Source organism: Miscanthus floridulus, chromosome 8, assembly GCF_019320115.1.
Source record: "Miscanthus floridulus cultivar M001 chromosome 8, ASM1932011v1, whole genome shotgun sequence".
In the NCBI taxonomy this organism is placed as follows: Eukaryota; Viridiplantae; Streptophyta; class Magnoliopsida; order Poales; family Poaceae; genus Miscanthus; species Miscanthus floridulus.
Window position 1 is genome coordinate 76,256,657 of NC_089587.1, and position 15,228 is coordinate 76,271,884.

General features: G+C 49.7%; 1 protein-coding gene across 2 annotated transcripts; it reads left to right on the plus strand.

Annotated features, from left to right (window-relative positions):
• The first annotated feature begins 9,227 nt into the window (after positions 1-9,227).
• LOC136476729 (transcription factor BIM1-like) lies at positions 9,228-15,002 on the plus strand. 2 transcript variants are annotated; one of them, XM_066474665.1, is made up of 11 exons: positions 9,231-9,408; positions 9,534-9,671; positions 10,398-10,619; positions 12,067-12,273; positions 12,408-12,531; positions 13,091-13,160; positions 13,303-13,437; positions 13,534-13,729; positions 13,848-13,989; positions 14,170-14,302; positions 14,454-15,002. In XM_066474665.1, the coding sequence occupies exons 1-11, from the start codon at positions 9,396-9,398 to the stop codon at positions 14,568-14,570; spliced, it is 1,497 nt and encodes a 498-aa protein (XP_066330762.1). In that variant the 5' UTR covers positions 9,231-9,395; the 3' UTR covers positions 14,571-15,002. The 2 variants fall into 2 exon arrangements, with proteins under 2 accessions (XP_066330764.1, XP_066330762.1); XM_066474667.1 differs by lacking the exon at positions 10,398-10,619 and having other exon boundaries at positions 9,228-9,408.
• The last annotated feature ends 226 nt before the right edge of the window (positions 15,003-15,228 follow it).

Consider the following 15,228-nt stretch of genomic DNA (forward strand, 5'->3'; position numbering starts at 1 on the left):
ATGTGAGTCAGGCCGCTGTCCTCCCTTCGGTTCCACCACCGGGGTTGCCTGCCGGAGCAGTCTCCTCCGCGGAGACACTTTCTACGTGTCCCTCGGGGGTTTCCGCCATGAAACATTCCTGGGAGGGGTGATGACTCCTCCTACTGAAGTCAAAGCCAGAGTCCGACCACGGCCCCTCCGTGAGGAGACAATGGAGGGATTCCGTGACGCTTTCGATCATCCCCACGAACTCGTTGTTCACGGGGAACGGGATCGTGCGCTGTGCCACAAGGTGGCTAACGGTCGTCGCGGCGTTGCAGAGACCGAATGGAAGCGCTATTGGGGCGCTCCGTGCGGAGTATTCTGGAGAGAGGGTGAGGCGGCGTGGGTCCTCCCTAGAAGGCTAGGGTCTAGGGGAGACGCCGGGCCGATGCTCAAGCCTCCCGTAGTTGAAGCCGATGGAGGGGAGAGACTGGGTGGCGACATGTGCCAACGCCAACTCTCCCCCCACCGTGATGATGAAGTTCAGGTTACCGAAGCGCACGTATGCGCGCGGGACCTAGCTGATTGCATGGTTAGCCATCCGAGGCATGATTTGGAACGCGCAAATGCCCCTACCTAGCGCACCAACTATCGGTGTTTTGAACAAACACTGGCTAGTAAATTTATAATTGTTCGTGTTAGGCTCGGATGGTGTACTAAAGGACATAAGATTTATACTGGTTCGGGCAGAATATCTCTACGTCCAGTCCGATGCTGCTCGTGTTATTAGTACCGAAAAAGGTTCGTAGTAGGGGTACAAACAGTCGAGAGAGGGACAGTTCCCAAGTCTCCGATGGAAGGGTCGAAAGGACGCCAAGAGCTCGATTGCTGCTTGGCTACGTGTTGTGTGTACCAAACGATCCGTCAAAAGTCAGTCCTTTTAGTGGGTGCCCTGCCCTCCCTTTTATAGACCAAGGGGGAGCATGGGTTATAGATGGGAGAAAGAGGAAAAAACCAAAGGTGGAGAAGGTCCTTCGGGGGAGCCGGGTCTTCCTTTTCCCGTGTGCCTGCCCTGCTAACATTGCAGACCACGTCAGGGATAGCGTGTTCGCTGATCCTTATAGGGTCGTGCCCTGGCTTCTGTCAGCAAGTGGGTGCGTCCCATCCTACGTCGGCGGAGGGTGCGGCGTGCCAGAGGGCCAAGCTACGACCCTTCGGGGAGTAGACGGGGAAGTGATCCTACGTTCGTCACTATAGGTGATGTGAATTCTGTCTTGGATCGTAGTGGTTGTCGTATGCTTGTGTTAGTATCCGCGTCCGAGGGCTAATGGCGGCGCCTACAACACCGTGGGACAAAAGTCGGCGCCTACAACACTGTTCGGGCATTGTTAGGTCGGAAAGGGCTTAAAGCGCCCGTCCCATCGTATCCTGATGGTGCCTTCCTGCAGGCGTACAGGGCATAGCCCTCGATGCTGCGATTGACTCGAATGTCCTGCCGTACCCTGTGCTCGTCTTTATGAGGGATCAGGGTGCAGTCGTCGAGCGAGGCGGAGCCCGCCCTCAGACGTCGGGCGAGGCGGAGCCCGCCCTTAGCCATCAGGCGAGACAGAGCCTAGCCCTCGGGGGTCGGGCGAGGCGAGCCCGCCCTCGGACTTCGGGCGAGGCGGAGCCCGCCCTTAGCCATTGGGCGAGACGGAGCCTAGCCCTTGGTGGTGGGGCGAGGCGGAACCAATCTTTCAACGTTCGGGCAAGAAGCGTAGTAGCGTTCTTGTCTGACCGAAAGTGTCAACGTTCGATGTTTATTAGTTCCACCTCATTGGGTATCCCGGTATTAGGTCCCGACACAGCGTGATTAATTAGTCTATTGTACTCCCTCAAAAGGACGAGGTGGCTAGCTGCCACGGGGCGTGCTAGCTGATCGACTCCGGCCCGGAACTAATATAACTGTGTGTTTAATTTACCTCTCGTGGTGTTTCTTCTTTTGTTTTCGCCAAGCCAAACAGAGCTAGAGTAGCTGGCATGTCTGGCTTTAATTTGGGCATGATGCATGAACATACAGACACTCTAGTGCGTGTCCTCCTTTCCTTCCTCGATCTTTAGAGCTAGCAAAGAACGAAGAGCACATGAACTGGTAGGTAGGCTAGGTGGTGAGGGGGGTCATGTGACTCCATGATTGCCATTAGCATCCATGCATGGCTAATACTAGTAATCAACTTCATTATCCTTCATGCCTATGCCGTCCATCTCCCAGTGCAAGGCAAGGGAGGACACAAGACACCTCATCCGTCGTGTCTCCGTTTTATTATTATTATATAATAATAAGTGTAGTGCCTGATGGTCGACAAATAAGGTGGTGTTTGGATTCAGTGACTAAAATTTAGGAGATGTGTTGGGAGAATATTGTATGGGATGTTCGAATACTAATAAAAAAACAAATTACATAATCCGTCGGTACTCCACGAGACGAATTTTTTAAGCCGAATTAATCCGTCATTAGCATATGTTTACTGTAGCGCTATATTGTCAAATTATTGACTAATTATGCTTAAAAGATTCGTTTCACAAATTAGTCACAAACTATGCAATTAGTTTTGTAATTAGTCTATATTTAATACTCCATGCATATATTCAAACATTCAATGGGACAGCGACTAAAATTTAGGAGGAGCAACCAAACACCACCTAAAAGTCAAGACACGATGTAAAGGCAAAGGCGCAAAGCCATATATATATATATATATGCATGCATGCATTCTAAAACACACATCGTTATGATTAGAGTCTTTAATGCATGATTGATTTGGAAAAGAAAATTAGGGATCCAGAACATGGGGGGATGCTGCGAGCATGATGGAGGGGGTGCTTTGGATGGATCCAAAGCCGGGAACCTCCCTCTCCCTCAGCTGCTCTGCGTCTGCATGATCTGATGCATGCAATAGAAGAATGAATACTCCTGTATACACATTATATAAACATACGGACAGAAAAAGAAAGGGTTATTGGGTTAATTAGCGTAACATGGGCGATGCAAAGAAAATTAAAGCTATGGACGGTTCGGACGACGTACGCGTACAGGTACAGTACAGGCTGTTGTGTTGGGCGCGCTCGATCCCTCCATGCATGCAGCATGCCGGTGTGGATCCTTTGTGATTTGTAAAGCTCTAGATTACTATACTCCACTCCAGTCAGTACGTACTAGTAGTGTTGGAGATGTCCAGCGTTCAGGGCAATGCATGGTGCCGCAGCCAGGGCAAAGAAAGCATATATACACTCTATATACCAACATACACCTACACATCCGTGATGTTTTCATTTTTTTTTTTTGTAGATATATTAGAAAGCCCGTTTAGTTCAGTCGTCATACAACAAAGAACAAACCGTGACACGCCTCTATAGACGTTTATTTACGACCTTTTTACTCTACTTTGTTGATCTAATACGTGGAACTGGACCAGAAATTAATAAAAAACTACACATTAGCGAAACAAACAGTACTGTTAGCTCTCTCAGAAATCAACAAATTAAACAGAGAGCACTTAGCTTGTTCATATACGTACGTACAGAAACATGGGCACGGTGCCGTCTGTGACGACGTACAGAAACATGGGCCGCCCGGTACTTGTTAACGCAGGTACGCTTAAAAATTTGTAGCGCTGCAGGGAGACGACACGACGTCGCCCGCCCCATGCGGCCAGGCATGCCCTAAACAATGCACCGCCGTTTATTCGGTCTGTGTTTGGATCGTAGGATTTTCAAAGGAGCTTTCCTATACTTCTAAGTCCTGTAGCCGTGTTTGGAACATAGGATTGCTTCGTTCCTTTCAGTAGGAAAGTTTCCTGCACCCGTACGATTTGGAGGAAAACAAAAATCCACCGGAACCTCTTGTTTGTGTTTCCTTCACGAAATCACGAACAGCGGCGGATCTAGGAAATATTTCAGGGGGCTGAACAACACTGCTGCTGGATTTTAAGTCTCAGCCCCCTACACTATAGAACTTTGTCTAAAAATTCATAGGGACTCCACAGGGGGTTCCACTGCTCCGGTATGGGTAGAGGGGGCTCAGCCCCCCCCCCCTCCCCCACCGTTGGATCTGAGGCTGGCCGCAAGCTTATCATGTTTGTGCCATGGTGATGCCTAAACTGTAGTATATTTAAGAGAGATCAATGCTGATCTATGGGTAGTTGTTGAATAAGACCACATTTCATATTTGTTCGAAACACCTACTCCAATGAAATTCCTATGTTCTTTCGTTCCTCTGTTTCGCCATTGTATTTCTATCTCTTTCCTGTATTTTCTTCCATTCACCTATTCCTTGGTTCAAAGAAGCCCTCAACCTGGCCGGGGCCCAGGGCCCCCTGTTCGCCGTTCGCACCACAGCACATGCACAGCGTAGTGACGATGCCTAGTAGTACGTGTCTGCGGCATTCCCCTCGCTTTCTTTTCTTTCTTTCGTCTCCAACAGACCAACAGAGAGAGAAGATAGACCAACAACCACCGCGTCGTATGGCTGTCGCTTGCATTGTCGGCCATGTACACAGGCTGACGCTGATCGATCCAGACCAGAGAGGAGTCTGACGAGTAAAGCGCCATGCTAGGCATCTCTGCTCGCCCATCCTAGCTTGGCACTTGTGTAGCTTACTACTACTCCTGCTCCGTTAGGAGTAGTAGCCTTTTTGCTTCAAAACGAGCTCGTGTCGAGCTGGGCAGCCACATGTGGAGGGAGTGGACCGGATAGACCCGTGTAGAGTATCATTCACGGCGTGCGCTGCACATCACGTCTCGCTCTCGCCTGAGCAAAATAGAAGGCGCCGTCATCTTGGTCCGCCTGGGTGCAGGGCGGCCAGCTGTGGCGACCGTGGCCCGCCGCCGTGTCCGATCCGACCGCGCGGGGCCAGGGGCTCTCGTCGGCCCTCGCTCGGCCGGCCGGCCCCGCCCCGGGCAGGGAGCTGAGGCAGCGGCAGGCCACGCGCGCCTCGACGATCTGCCCCGCCGTCCGGCCGGTCAGGACGCTGCGCCGGCACGTGCGCGGGTGTCAGTGCCAGTGCCACACGTGGGGTGGGGGTGGGTCTCGTCCCGTCCGCCTGCGGAAAGCTGCGCGCGCGCCCGCGACGCGACTCGTGAGGCCGTCTGTCCCAGTGCGCCCGTCGGGGAGGGTGGCCGGGGGCCGTCTCTGCCACCCGCGCGCACGGGGCCTTGTCGCTCGGCGAGCAGTACTGTACTAGTAATTGGACGAGGTAACGGCTCGTCGTCGTACATGAACGTGAGGTGCCGCACATGCGACTTGAATCAATGCTTCCGTAGAACTAGTGGATTTCATGCGTCGTGCACCACTAGTGGTGATAGTCTAGCTCGGTTCAAAGAGAACCTAATTCTCGGTGCAAAGAGAACCTAATTCTATGTACGGAGTATGTCTAAATTGGTTTCAAACTTTCTTAAGTTAGACTATATAATTCGATACCAAAATATTATTAGCATTTATGATTTCAAAATAAATGTGCTACGAAAAATATATTCTATGATTAATCTAGCGATGCTTATTTTATTTACAAACTCTGATCGGACAAGGACAGTTGAAAACAACCAAGGTTGGTAACATCTCCTTGCTTAATTTGTCCTCTCAATCCTCAATGTCAGCATTGTCACAAACACGCTTCATAAGGTTGCATCTGGATCAACTTGCACAGCCCAGGGGGCTTGGGGTTGCGTCCTGTTCGTTTGGCTTATAAGCTATATTTTTTTTTGGCCAACGAACAATATTTTTCTCTCACAACAAATCAACCAACAGTACTTTCAGCCATGACTTATCAGCCAAGCGAATAGGGCATTGAGTTATGGCCTACACCTTTGTGGACAATGGGCTAATGTTTAATCCGCTCAACATATTAGCAGGGGCTAGGTCATCCGAGACTACATGTTCTCCATGCAACGGACGTGGGTCGTCTAAACGACGAGTCCGATCAGCGGGTCGACAACAAAACCGATATGACGCTCGTTCTTCGCCCGAAACGTCCTCGAACGTCTTCCGGCAACACTCATCGGGGAGACACATATATAGCGGGGGTGTCCTAGTAGGATCAACAAAGCCATCGTCTAGAACGTCGACGGATCTCATCAAGAGAAATGCTAGACAACAATGGGGTGGAAGAGTTTGAGGTGGTTTTATCACAACAACAACAAAATTTCATAACAACTTCGAAGTTTCTTAATCGGTCGTGATCCTCAGGGGTGGTTTTATCACAACAACAAAAAATATTTCATAACAACTTCGAAGTTTCTCACGAGATTGGATAATAAGTTTCTAAATAAAAAACATGACAGCCAAATCGGATGAGACCGGTTTAAACAGTGACACACAGAGACTCAAAAAAATCCGACCTGGACCCGTTTATTAATCTAACACAAACTGGCCTAGGCTGTTTTTTTTTTAAAAAAAAAGACAAGATATTGCAATTTTTTCAATTCGATTCAAAATTATTAATTTTATTTTGTTTTTTGGTTTGCATATGTTTTTAAACTATTTTCAACCTCCAATCATCATATTTGAAGCTGTCAACATAATGGAGCCTCCTAGGCCGTAGCTAGTGGCTATATAGTAGTAGGCTATTGGCACAGTGGCTGGACGACACGTACCATCGTTAGCAAGTCAAGCGAGCAGCCGAGCCTGCACGTGTTTCTTTCGTGGCGATTGAAAAAAAAATAGAGAGGGTTCGGTGTCATGCGGAGTAGCCGGTTATTTGTCGCTGTCCGCGCGCGATTAAATTCAGTGTGCGACTCTTCAGCAGCGTGGAAAATAGGCAGTGGCGTGGAGATTTGAAACTGGTCCGGCCGGCTCTAAACTTTCACGTTTTAAATAGGACGGATCGTGCTGCATGCACAGGTAATAATACCATACGGTGGGAGTTAGTAGGAGTCTACTCCCACGTTTTTTAACAAAAAGAATAGAGAAAATGATTTGATCAATCGAGTTGTGCGTGACAAAGCATCCATCGTCATGATGTACTTCCTAAAGAAATAAACAATGGATCCGTCTGGTGCAGGCAGGATGAATGAACATACAAACAAAAAAGATTAGTGTGCCGATGCATGGTAATGGCGTCGTCCTATAACACTAGTAATAATATACGTAATTCTGATGACGAGTTCCAGGAAAAATCACGAGGAACACACGCACGGCACGCGCCTCCATGAGGCATGACTCGGAGAGAGAGAAGAGGGGGGGGAGGGGGGGGGGGGGAGTGCTGTGTACTGGGCCGGCCGGCAGGGCAGGACGACGGCAGGCGTTACTGTGTTACCGTCCCGACCGACGCATCGGCGAATCTTGGGTGCCCTTTGTTGTCTGACGCACGCGTGTGTGGCTGAACAAAACAGGGAAAGCGCGTCGGAGAGAGCGGTCGGTCACGTGAATTACGGTGGCCGGCGGGAGCACACGTTCGTTCGGTCGCCAATGGCCGGCCGGGCCGGCTCGGTCGATGGACCGATCCAACCCATGGCTCATCCATCATCCGACCGGATCGGATGTACAGTGTACCGTAACGTACGTACTCCATCTCTGGATGCAGGAGTACGAGTGGACGACCTTTTTACACCAATTATTACACTGGCGGTAAGCTCACGGCTAATGGCTTTCGGCTTCACAGGTCATGGTGTGGCCAGGCAAGCCAGCCCTGGTGATGAAATGCCGGCGTCATGCTGCTTGCTTATATATGACATTCATTCACAGCAAGCACGCGGAAATTAAAGCCACGGCACGTACGTATGGCAACAGCAACAGGGGAGACGAGACCATCCATCATCCAAGCATAGCGGCCCGACGCACGCCATGGAGGGAGGTCGCTGTTAGCGTTAGACAAAAGGCGGAAAGGAAAGAAAAGGAGTGGGCGGCCATGTAGAATCTGGCGCGGGCTGGCACATGCAGCAGCAGATGTGCATGACCGGCCCTCCCATCTCCATCCACGAGATGCCCGCAATCTTCGGCCTCATGTGCCGCCGCGGGGACGGAGCGACCCATCCCGGCTGGCCCCTCCAACCGTCACGTGACCCAACCCCGTTCCTCTCGATCATCGCCGGCGTCGTGATCTGCTCTACACCTGATCAACACGGAACTCTACCGGCCATGGCATGTACGAGTACGATGCGGAGCTCACTGCTCGGCGCCCTCTTGGCCTAGCTAGCTTGGACCATGAACTAGTCCATCGCGCAGCTGGCAGCTCGAGGCTGCTCCTCCGCTGCATCCCGGCCGGCCCATCGCATGCATGTTTACATACCCCGGTTGATCCGTGTTTCCTTAACCTGCTAGTGTTTTCAGACGCCCAATTTCCATCCTCCAAGGTCAGGATCGTCGTGCGATTATTGCATGACATGCCTGCCACTGCCAGGACGCCATCATCCAAACGCGCGTGTCCTTCTCCAGCATAAACAACGGTACTACCTCCGTCCGTCCGGAAAAGACTACAATTATGAGTTGCGTTTCACAAAAAGTTGTTCATGTTTGATTAATTTTTAGTGAATAATATTCACATTTATGATTTTAAATTAATTTATTATGAAAATACAATTCGTAATTAATCTAATAGTATTTATTTGTTATTATAAACATTGATATTTTTTTAATATATAATTAGTTAAACTTAAGTACTAAAACGTGGTACTGTGCTAGATTTGTATTCTTTTTGAGACGGAGATAATACTTTTTAACGAATGAATAGTATTTTTCTCTCACAAATACTTTTTAACGAATGAATAGTATTTTTCTCTCACAACAAATTAGAAAAAGCTTCGGTATAAACTAAATTTCAGCAAAACTAACGGGGCGAATAACACACACGCTAGGACGCACGCGTCACGTTTGTTACCAAGCGTCCAGACATGCACAGCCCTAGTGTCTAATCTCTATCAGGGCGGTCATAATCACGTCCCCTCATCCTCACTAGCTAGCTAGCGATAGCGGCGACCCCCACGAATTTATTAATCTCTTCCTACTGGAGTGGCACTAGGGAGGAGTAGGAGTATACTAAAAAACAACCGCCGTGTCCTCCTCCAGTTAGGAAGAGAATTACTGCAAAGCACGTCAACGCGGCGGTCAACCCACGTCGGGCACGTGCTGGGCTGGATCCCCACCCCCACCACGGCACCACAGGCCCACACCACACCAGCAGCCTCCCGCCCTCCCCCACCGCTAACGACCGTCGCGCTAACACCGTCGCCAGTCGTCACGGAGAGCCGATAGAGAAGAATAGAGGATGGATGGATGCCGCCCGCCGGCCGTATAAAGCGTCCCCGGTACAGCAGCAGCAAGAAAAGGAAGAGAGGCCAGGCAGCCGGAGCGCAGCGCCAAGGGGAGCTCCAGCCAGATCTCCCTCTACCCGCTCCTCGCTCCTACGACTACGACCGCCGACGCGCGCAGACGCAGCAGGACAGCGGTGTAATGCGCGGCTATGGGGCTTCAAGGTACGCCGCCCGCTCGCGATTCCCACCGCGCGCCGATTCCTCCCGCTCCCGGCGGTGCTCGGACTGGAGTTGCGCTGACCGCTGCGGTGCTTGTTGTTATGTTTCGGCCTCGCGCGCGAATGCAGGGGATAAGGCGACGCACGACTTCCTCTCGCTCTACACCGCCGCCAAGGACGCCGCCCTGCCGCTCCCACTGCCGCTGCTCCAGGAGTCCAAGCTGCCGCCGGCGCCGGCGCCGACGCCGACGCCTCCGTCTCATCAAGGTGCGTGCCGGTGCCTGCCTGCTTGCCTGTGATTCACCATCTCTCTCCCTCCGTGCATGCTCTCTGTCTGCTCCGTCTCTCTTCGTCAAACACAATTCAGACGCTTGCACAGCGGATCGTCCTCGTAAGATTTATGTCCAATTTCGACTGCTCCTCCAGGGTCCAGAGCATGGGGTTAAACAGTCGATGCTTGTGTTTTGCTATAGTATGCTTTTTCTACGAAATTAACCTCTGGGAATTACTACCTTTTGGTTTTATTTTTGCTTGCTTGCTGCGTGGACGGGGCGGGGCGTGCGTGAAGAAAAAGTAGAAAACGACAGATCAACGGAACAAAGAAATGCTCACGTGTAGCTACAAAGATGATGGGGGGCGTCTGGTGCTGGAGATGCGCAAGGAGCCGTGCACGACCTTTTCTGCGCCGCTGCCAATTCGTCCATGTTCCATTTCAAAATTCCGAAAACATGTAAACTCAATTTGTGAGAGTTCACCGTATTGTTCTCGAGGTTTTCGTTTTCGTGCTCGTGCCCAAAACCAAACCATCGAATCTCTACAAGCTTATCTTCTTCATCTTCTTCTTTGGGGGGTCACTTTGATGATGTTGTTCGTCGACCTGCAAATGTTTTTTTTACCGTGGGTGTTGTGTTGCTACTCTGTGATTTCGGATAACGAACTGGTCTTCAATTCTGAAATCTGAATGAAAACCACGGCCGGTGCACGTGCGTGCAGGTTTCTTCCTCAAGACGCACGACTTCCTGCAGCCGCTGGAGAGGCCACCACCACCGCAGTCTCCGCCGCCGCAAGCCCCCGCCGAGAAGCTGCTCCACCAGCACGCGCTGCCCGGCGGCATCGGCACGTTCAGCATCAGCCACGGCGGCGCGGCAACCGCCGTGAAGCAGGAGCAGCAGCAGCCGCAGCCCTTCGCGCTCTGGGGGCAGCCGGACCCTCGAGGTACGCCACGAGCGCGCGGCCTCTTCTCCTCTCCTCTAGAGGTCGGGTGGCGAGTTGACGCTGGAGCAGGCGTGGAGTCGCGTCGCGTGGCGCACCGGCACGCTGACGCGGATGGTGCGGTGCGTGCCAGTGTGCCACCGTGCCCCCGGTCTGCCGAAGGCGTGCCGCGTTTTTCTAGGGTGGGCGACGCTACCTCGTCGTAGACTCGTAGGTCTGGTCGCCGCAGGATGCATGCGTGGACCCTTGGGCCTGGGCCCTGCTGCTGGTAGGCCTAATTTTATGGGCCGCGTCGTGAAGAGCGTGAACAGTACCTCTGTTTTTTAAGGCTTTTTTATAGGTATATAGTACATCTCTATATTTTTTCGGCCTGGAATTGTACACCATAAAAACAAGAATTTTCTGATTATATAACTACAGAAAAATCCACCGATATCTACAAAATCAAATTGGTTTTATTGAATTATGCCTAAAATACGTTTTGCTTGTGCATTTAGTTAAAGTAATAGCGACTTATTTCCAAATTATAAATCATTTTAGCTTTTTTCTAAATACGTTGCTTTTGCCATATATACAGTATATTTAGATACATGTATTAAGAGCATCTCCAATAGTTCGCACGGAATCAATTGGTAAAACAACGAGTTTTTCCAAGTGGCTAAAAAAAGTTGGAAGTATACTTGTTGACCTTCTCTAACAGTTTCTAAAATCTCGCTCCTAAAATATAGAAAACAATTTTACATCAGGAATCCTAGACTATTTTTAAATCACCTTAACCGCTTTTATACTTTCTTTTTCTCTGTACATTTGTATTGGGAACTATATCTTTTTTTCACATCCTTTCACCTCATATTCGGTCTGTTCGCTGGTTGGTATCTGGGCTGACTGGTGCTGGTTTTTTTTTGAGAGGAAAATACTGTTGGCTGGTTGAATAAGCATGGCTGAAATCAACAAGCGAACAGGTGATTGGTCGTTCGATTGGGGCTATATTTCCCGTGACTCAATCAATTTTCCAAAGTGCCGAAAGATTAGGAGTTAAGATAGGGAATTGTTATAGAGCAGTTTTTTAATCTTGCCAAAAAAAAAGGTTGGGAGTAGGTTTTGAAAACTCTTTGAGATGCTTAAGTAAGAGCAACATGACTTTTTATTTGGAAAAGAGAAAGTAGGTGTTAATATTATTTTTTTAAAAAAAATTATGAAACAGAGAGGAATTTGACTTCACGAGAAAGCAAAGTAACGCGGGTTACATTTTTCTTTGAAAAGCTTGCATGGTACTCCATTATACTACTGCAAAGAAAAACTTATCATTATTTTGTTGTTGTTTTTAACTGAACATGCGGTTCACTGTGCAAACCTCCGATCATTCGAGGAACAAACGCCAGAGACAAAGCTGATAAAAGAGTAGCTAAAGGCGTGTGCTTTCCGCTCTGTCTGTTTGTCGACTTGGCAGGTCACTCGTGGTCGCTCCCCTTCGCCGCGCGCTGCGTCGCCGTCGCCTCCGCCAGGCCGCAGCAACCCCAGCCCCAGCAACAGAGGCCGCCGGAGCGGAAGGCGTGCGGCGGCTTCATGGACGCCGGCTCCAGATCCAGCGGCGGCGCGGGATTCGACGACGACGACGGCCTCGCCGCCCGCCGCGAGGTCTCCTCCTCGCTCAAAGGTAGCGCACCTCAATTATGCTAAATCTGGCTCTCTGGTTCGTGTTGCTGGAGCCGTTTGGGCGGTTCGGTGGTGAAAAGAGGCGATTCTGACGGGGTTTTGGTGCTCTTTATTTGTGTTGTTTCTGGGTTCCAGACCTCAGGGTGGAGGCTAAGGGCGGGAGCTGCAGCGGCAGCGCCGGGACGGACCAGCTGCCCAACACGCCACGCTCTAAGCACTCCGCCACGGAGCAGCGAAGGCGCAGCAAGATCAATGACAGGTGGGCTGACGCAGCTTTTCTAGATCATTCAGAAATAGTTGGCCGTAGCCGTGCGTGCTAGGAAGCACATTTTCGCTGTTTAACGCGGTGATGTCAAGATTTTCCTGGGAGCTGTTATGGTAAGTCAGTTGGATACAGCTCGATTTGCACGTGTAGTCTCTAATCTGGCACATGAGGATACAAGTATGCTGCGGTTACTATTTGGTTTGACAGGGAAAAAGTCCGATAGGTTACCTCTGGGATGCAGACATGCAGTGATGATGATGGTGGCTCTGCTGTTTTTGTAGAACCAGGATAGATAGTGTAGTAGATGTGGTTAGGGGGTCTGTTTCTCAGCTGGGGATTGAGATATTATGGGCCTGTGTTCAGAAACCATGTGCTGCTGACCCTGAAGAATGCTAGCACAAGTGAATCTTTAGCTCCATATGTATTGTGCTTTGAAATGTTCTGTTTTTTTTTCCTGATAAGATATTATTGTATGGCACTAAGAAATAAGCACTGTTCAGAGCACTAAACATGCATTCGATCTAACTTTTCTACTCCTATAATCCTTTAACAGGTTTCAAATACTTAGAGAAATTTTGCCACAAAATGATCAAAAGCGAGACAAAGCATCATTTCTTCTAGAGGTAAGCATTTTATTCTTTTAAGGCGAAGACATTGCAGCAGTTACGTCAGCATAATCTGTTCCCATCTGATATTTTACTAATCCGTCGACAATTGCTGTACATCTGGTATTTTACTAATCCGTTGACAATTGCTTTAATGCAGGTCATTGAATACATAAGGTTTTTGCAAGAGAAAGTAGAAAAGCACGAGGCTTCACAACCAGAGTGGAACCAAGAAAATGCAAAGATCATGCCGTGGTCTAACATCTACTTCCGGTCTTCCTGGAAAAACTCACAGGTAAGCTATCAACAGGACTTTACTTTCTGCACGGTGAGGCTTCTGAGGGTGAGATTTTAACCAGCCCCTTGACTGCATCTTATCCATGTGCTGCAGAACAAGGACGAAATAAGCGGAGATCCGGCCTCTGATCCATCAGAAGTCATAAAAAATGGCTCCTCCCCACGGTTTCCTTTTGGTGCAAAGCCTGAGGACCTTAACAGTGCAGGTGCATTTGAAGATGCACAGGAACGGGTGGAACCAAAGGGTTGTGTGCCTTACAAACAAGATGAAACTCCCAATAATGTTACAGGTATGGCTTTCTTGACCCAGTTACCGTTTGACAACATGCAACAGTTTTTGTACTCCTCTTCATTAGAACTACTGATTGTTTCTGTAGTTAATGGAATATGTTTTTTATTCATGTGCAGACAATGTCGCCTCCCAGAAAGCAACGCAATTGACAAATCTATCACCCTCAGACGACTTGGCAGGCCACAACGGAACGCCGAACAACCCTGAACTGGCAATAGATGAGGGGACAATCAGCTTGTCAAGCCAATATTCCCAAGGGTATGTGCCATCGGTGTATACTAACAAAACAATTTCTTTTCTTTCGAAGGTTTACCAAATCATCTGTATTTTTTATGTGCTCTGTTTTCGGAATGCTGTTTCTTGCATTTGCAGCACTTGAATTCTGTGTAGTTTCTCAGTGAAACGTTTTGATTCTAATCTTGCCCCCTCTTATAACAGCTTGCTTACTACCTTGAATCTTGCGCTGCAAAACTCGGGCATAGATTTGTCAGAAGCTAGCATCTCGGTGCAGATCAATCTTGGCAGGCGGGCTATCAAGAGGTGCAATCCTGGGTCAAACTCCACTTCCAAGGTACTACTAGTCATCTATCTAGAGAGTGTGTGTGTGTGTGTGTCTATATATATATATATATATATATATATTTCATTTTCAAAACATTGCTGTAGTCTTTGCTGCTTTTCCTCGCAAAATTCTTACAGAAACCCAACCCTTTGCATCGCAGGATCTCATCAACCAAGCGTCTCGCGATCAAGAAGACGTTGGGCAGCAGCTAATAAGGTCAGGGGACGGCACTAGAGAACACTCGCGGGCAACTAAGCGGCACAGATCAGAGAGATAACAGCCGCCGGCTGCTCATTGGCCATCGCCGACGGCAAGAGAATTTTTCTTGGCGGTTACCCACGAGAATTGGGAGCCTCGATGGATGCTGCGTGTATGCTAAGCGTTCCTGTGACGGGCAGGCAATGACACGCGACTGCTTATGCTGCTGCTGCATTCTTTGATTGATTCGATTGCGTCTAGTGCTTAGGCTGCTGCTGCTACTTCCGTTGTAGACTGTCAAGCTGCTCTTGTTCATAGCGTAGGCCTCCATTGGGTATGAGAAGGTGGGGTTCCATCCCCTCCTCCGTGACACCTCCCTTGTAGCGTAGCGTACATACATGTTCTTCTGATGCTCGGTTCGGTTCTTTCGCCGGCCACTGTGCAGTGCAGTGCAGTGCAGCTGCTGGCTGCGCCGAAGTGAAACACATCAAATGTTGTGCTGTTACCAGTTGCCTTCTGTGCAGCCGTCTCTTTCTCTCTGAAGATGGCACTGCCGCCGCGCTGTCACACACTGTGAAGCAAGTAGCAGGCAGCCAAGGCAATAACGCGAGCGGAGTGGCGTCTGCCGTGTGGCGCACTAGCACGGAAGGAAGGAAGCGCCAACCCACCTCGCGGGGGGGCAGCCAGCGTGCCCTGCAGACCAACCCGTGCCGTGTTGGCATTGATGTGTGTGTTGA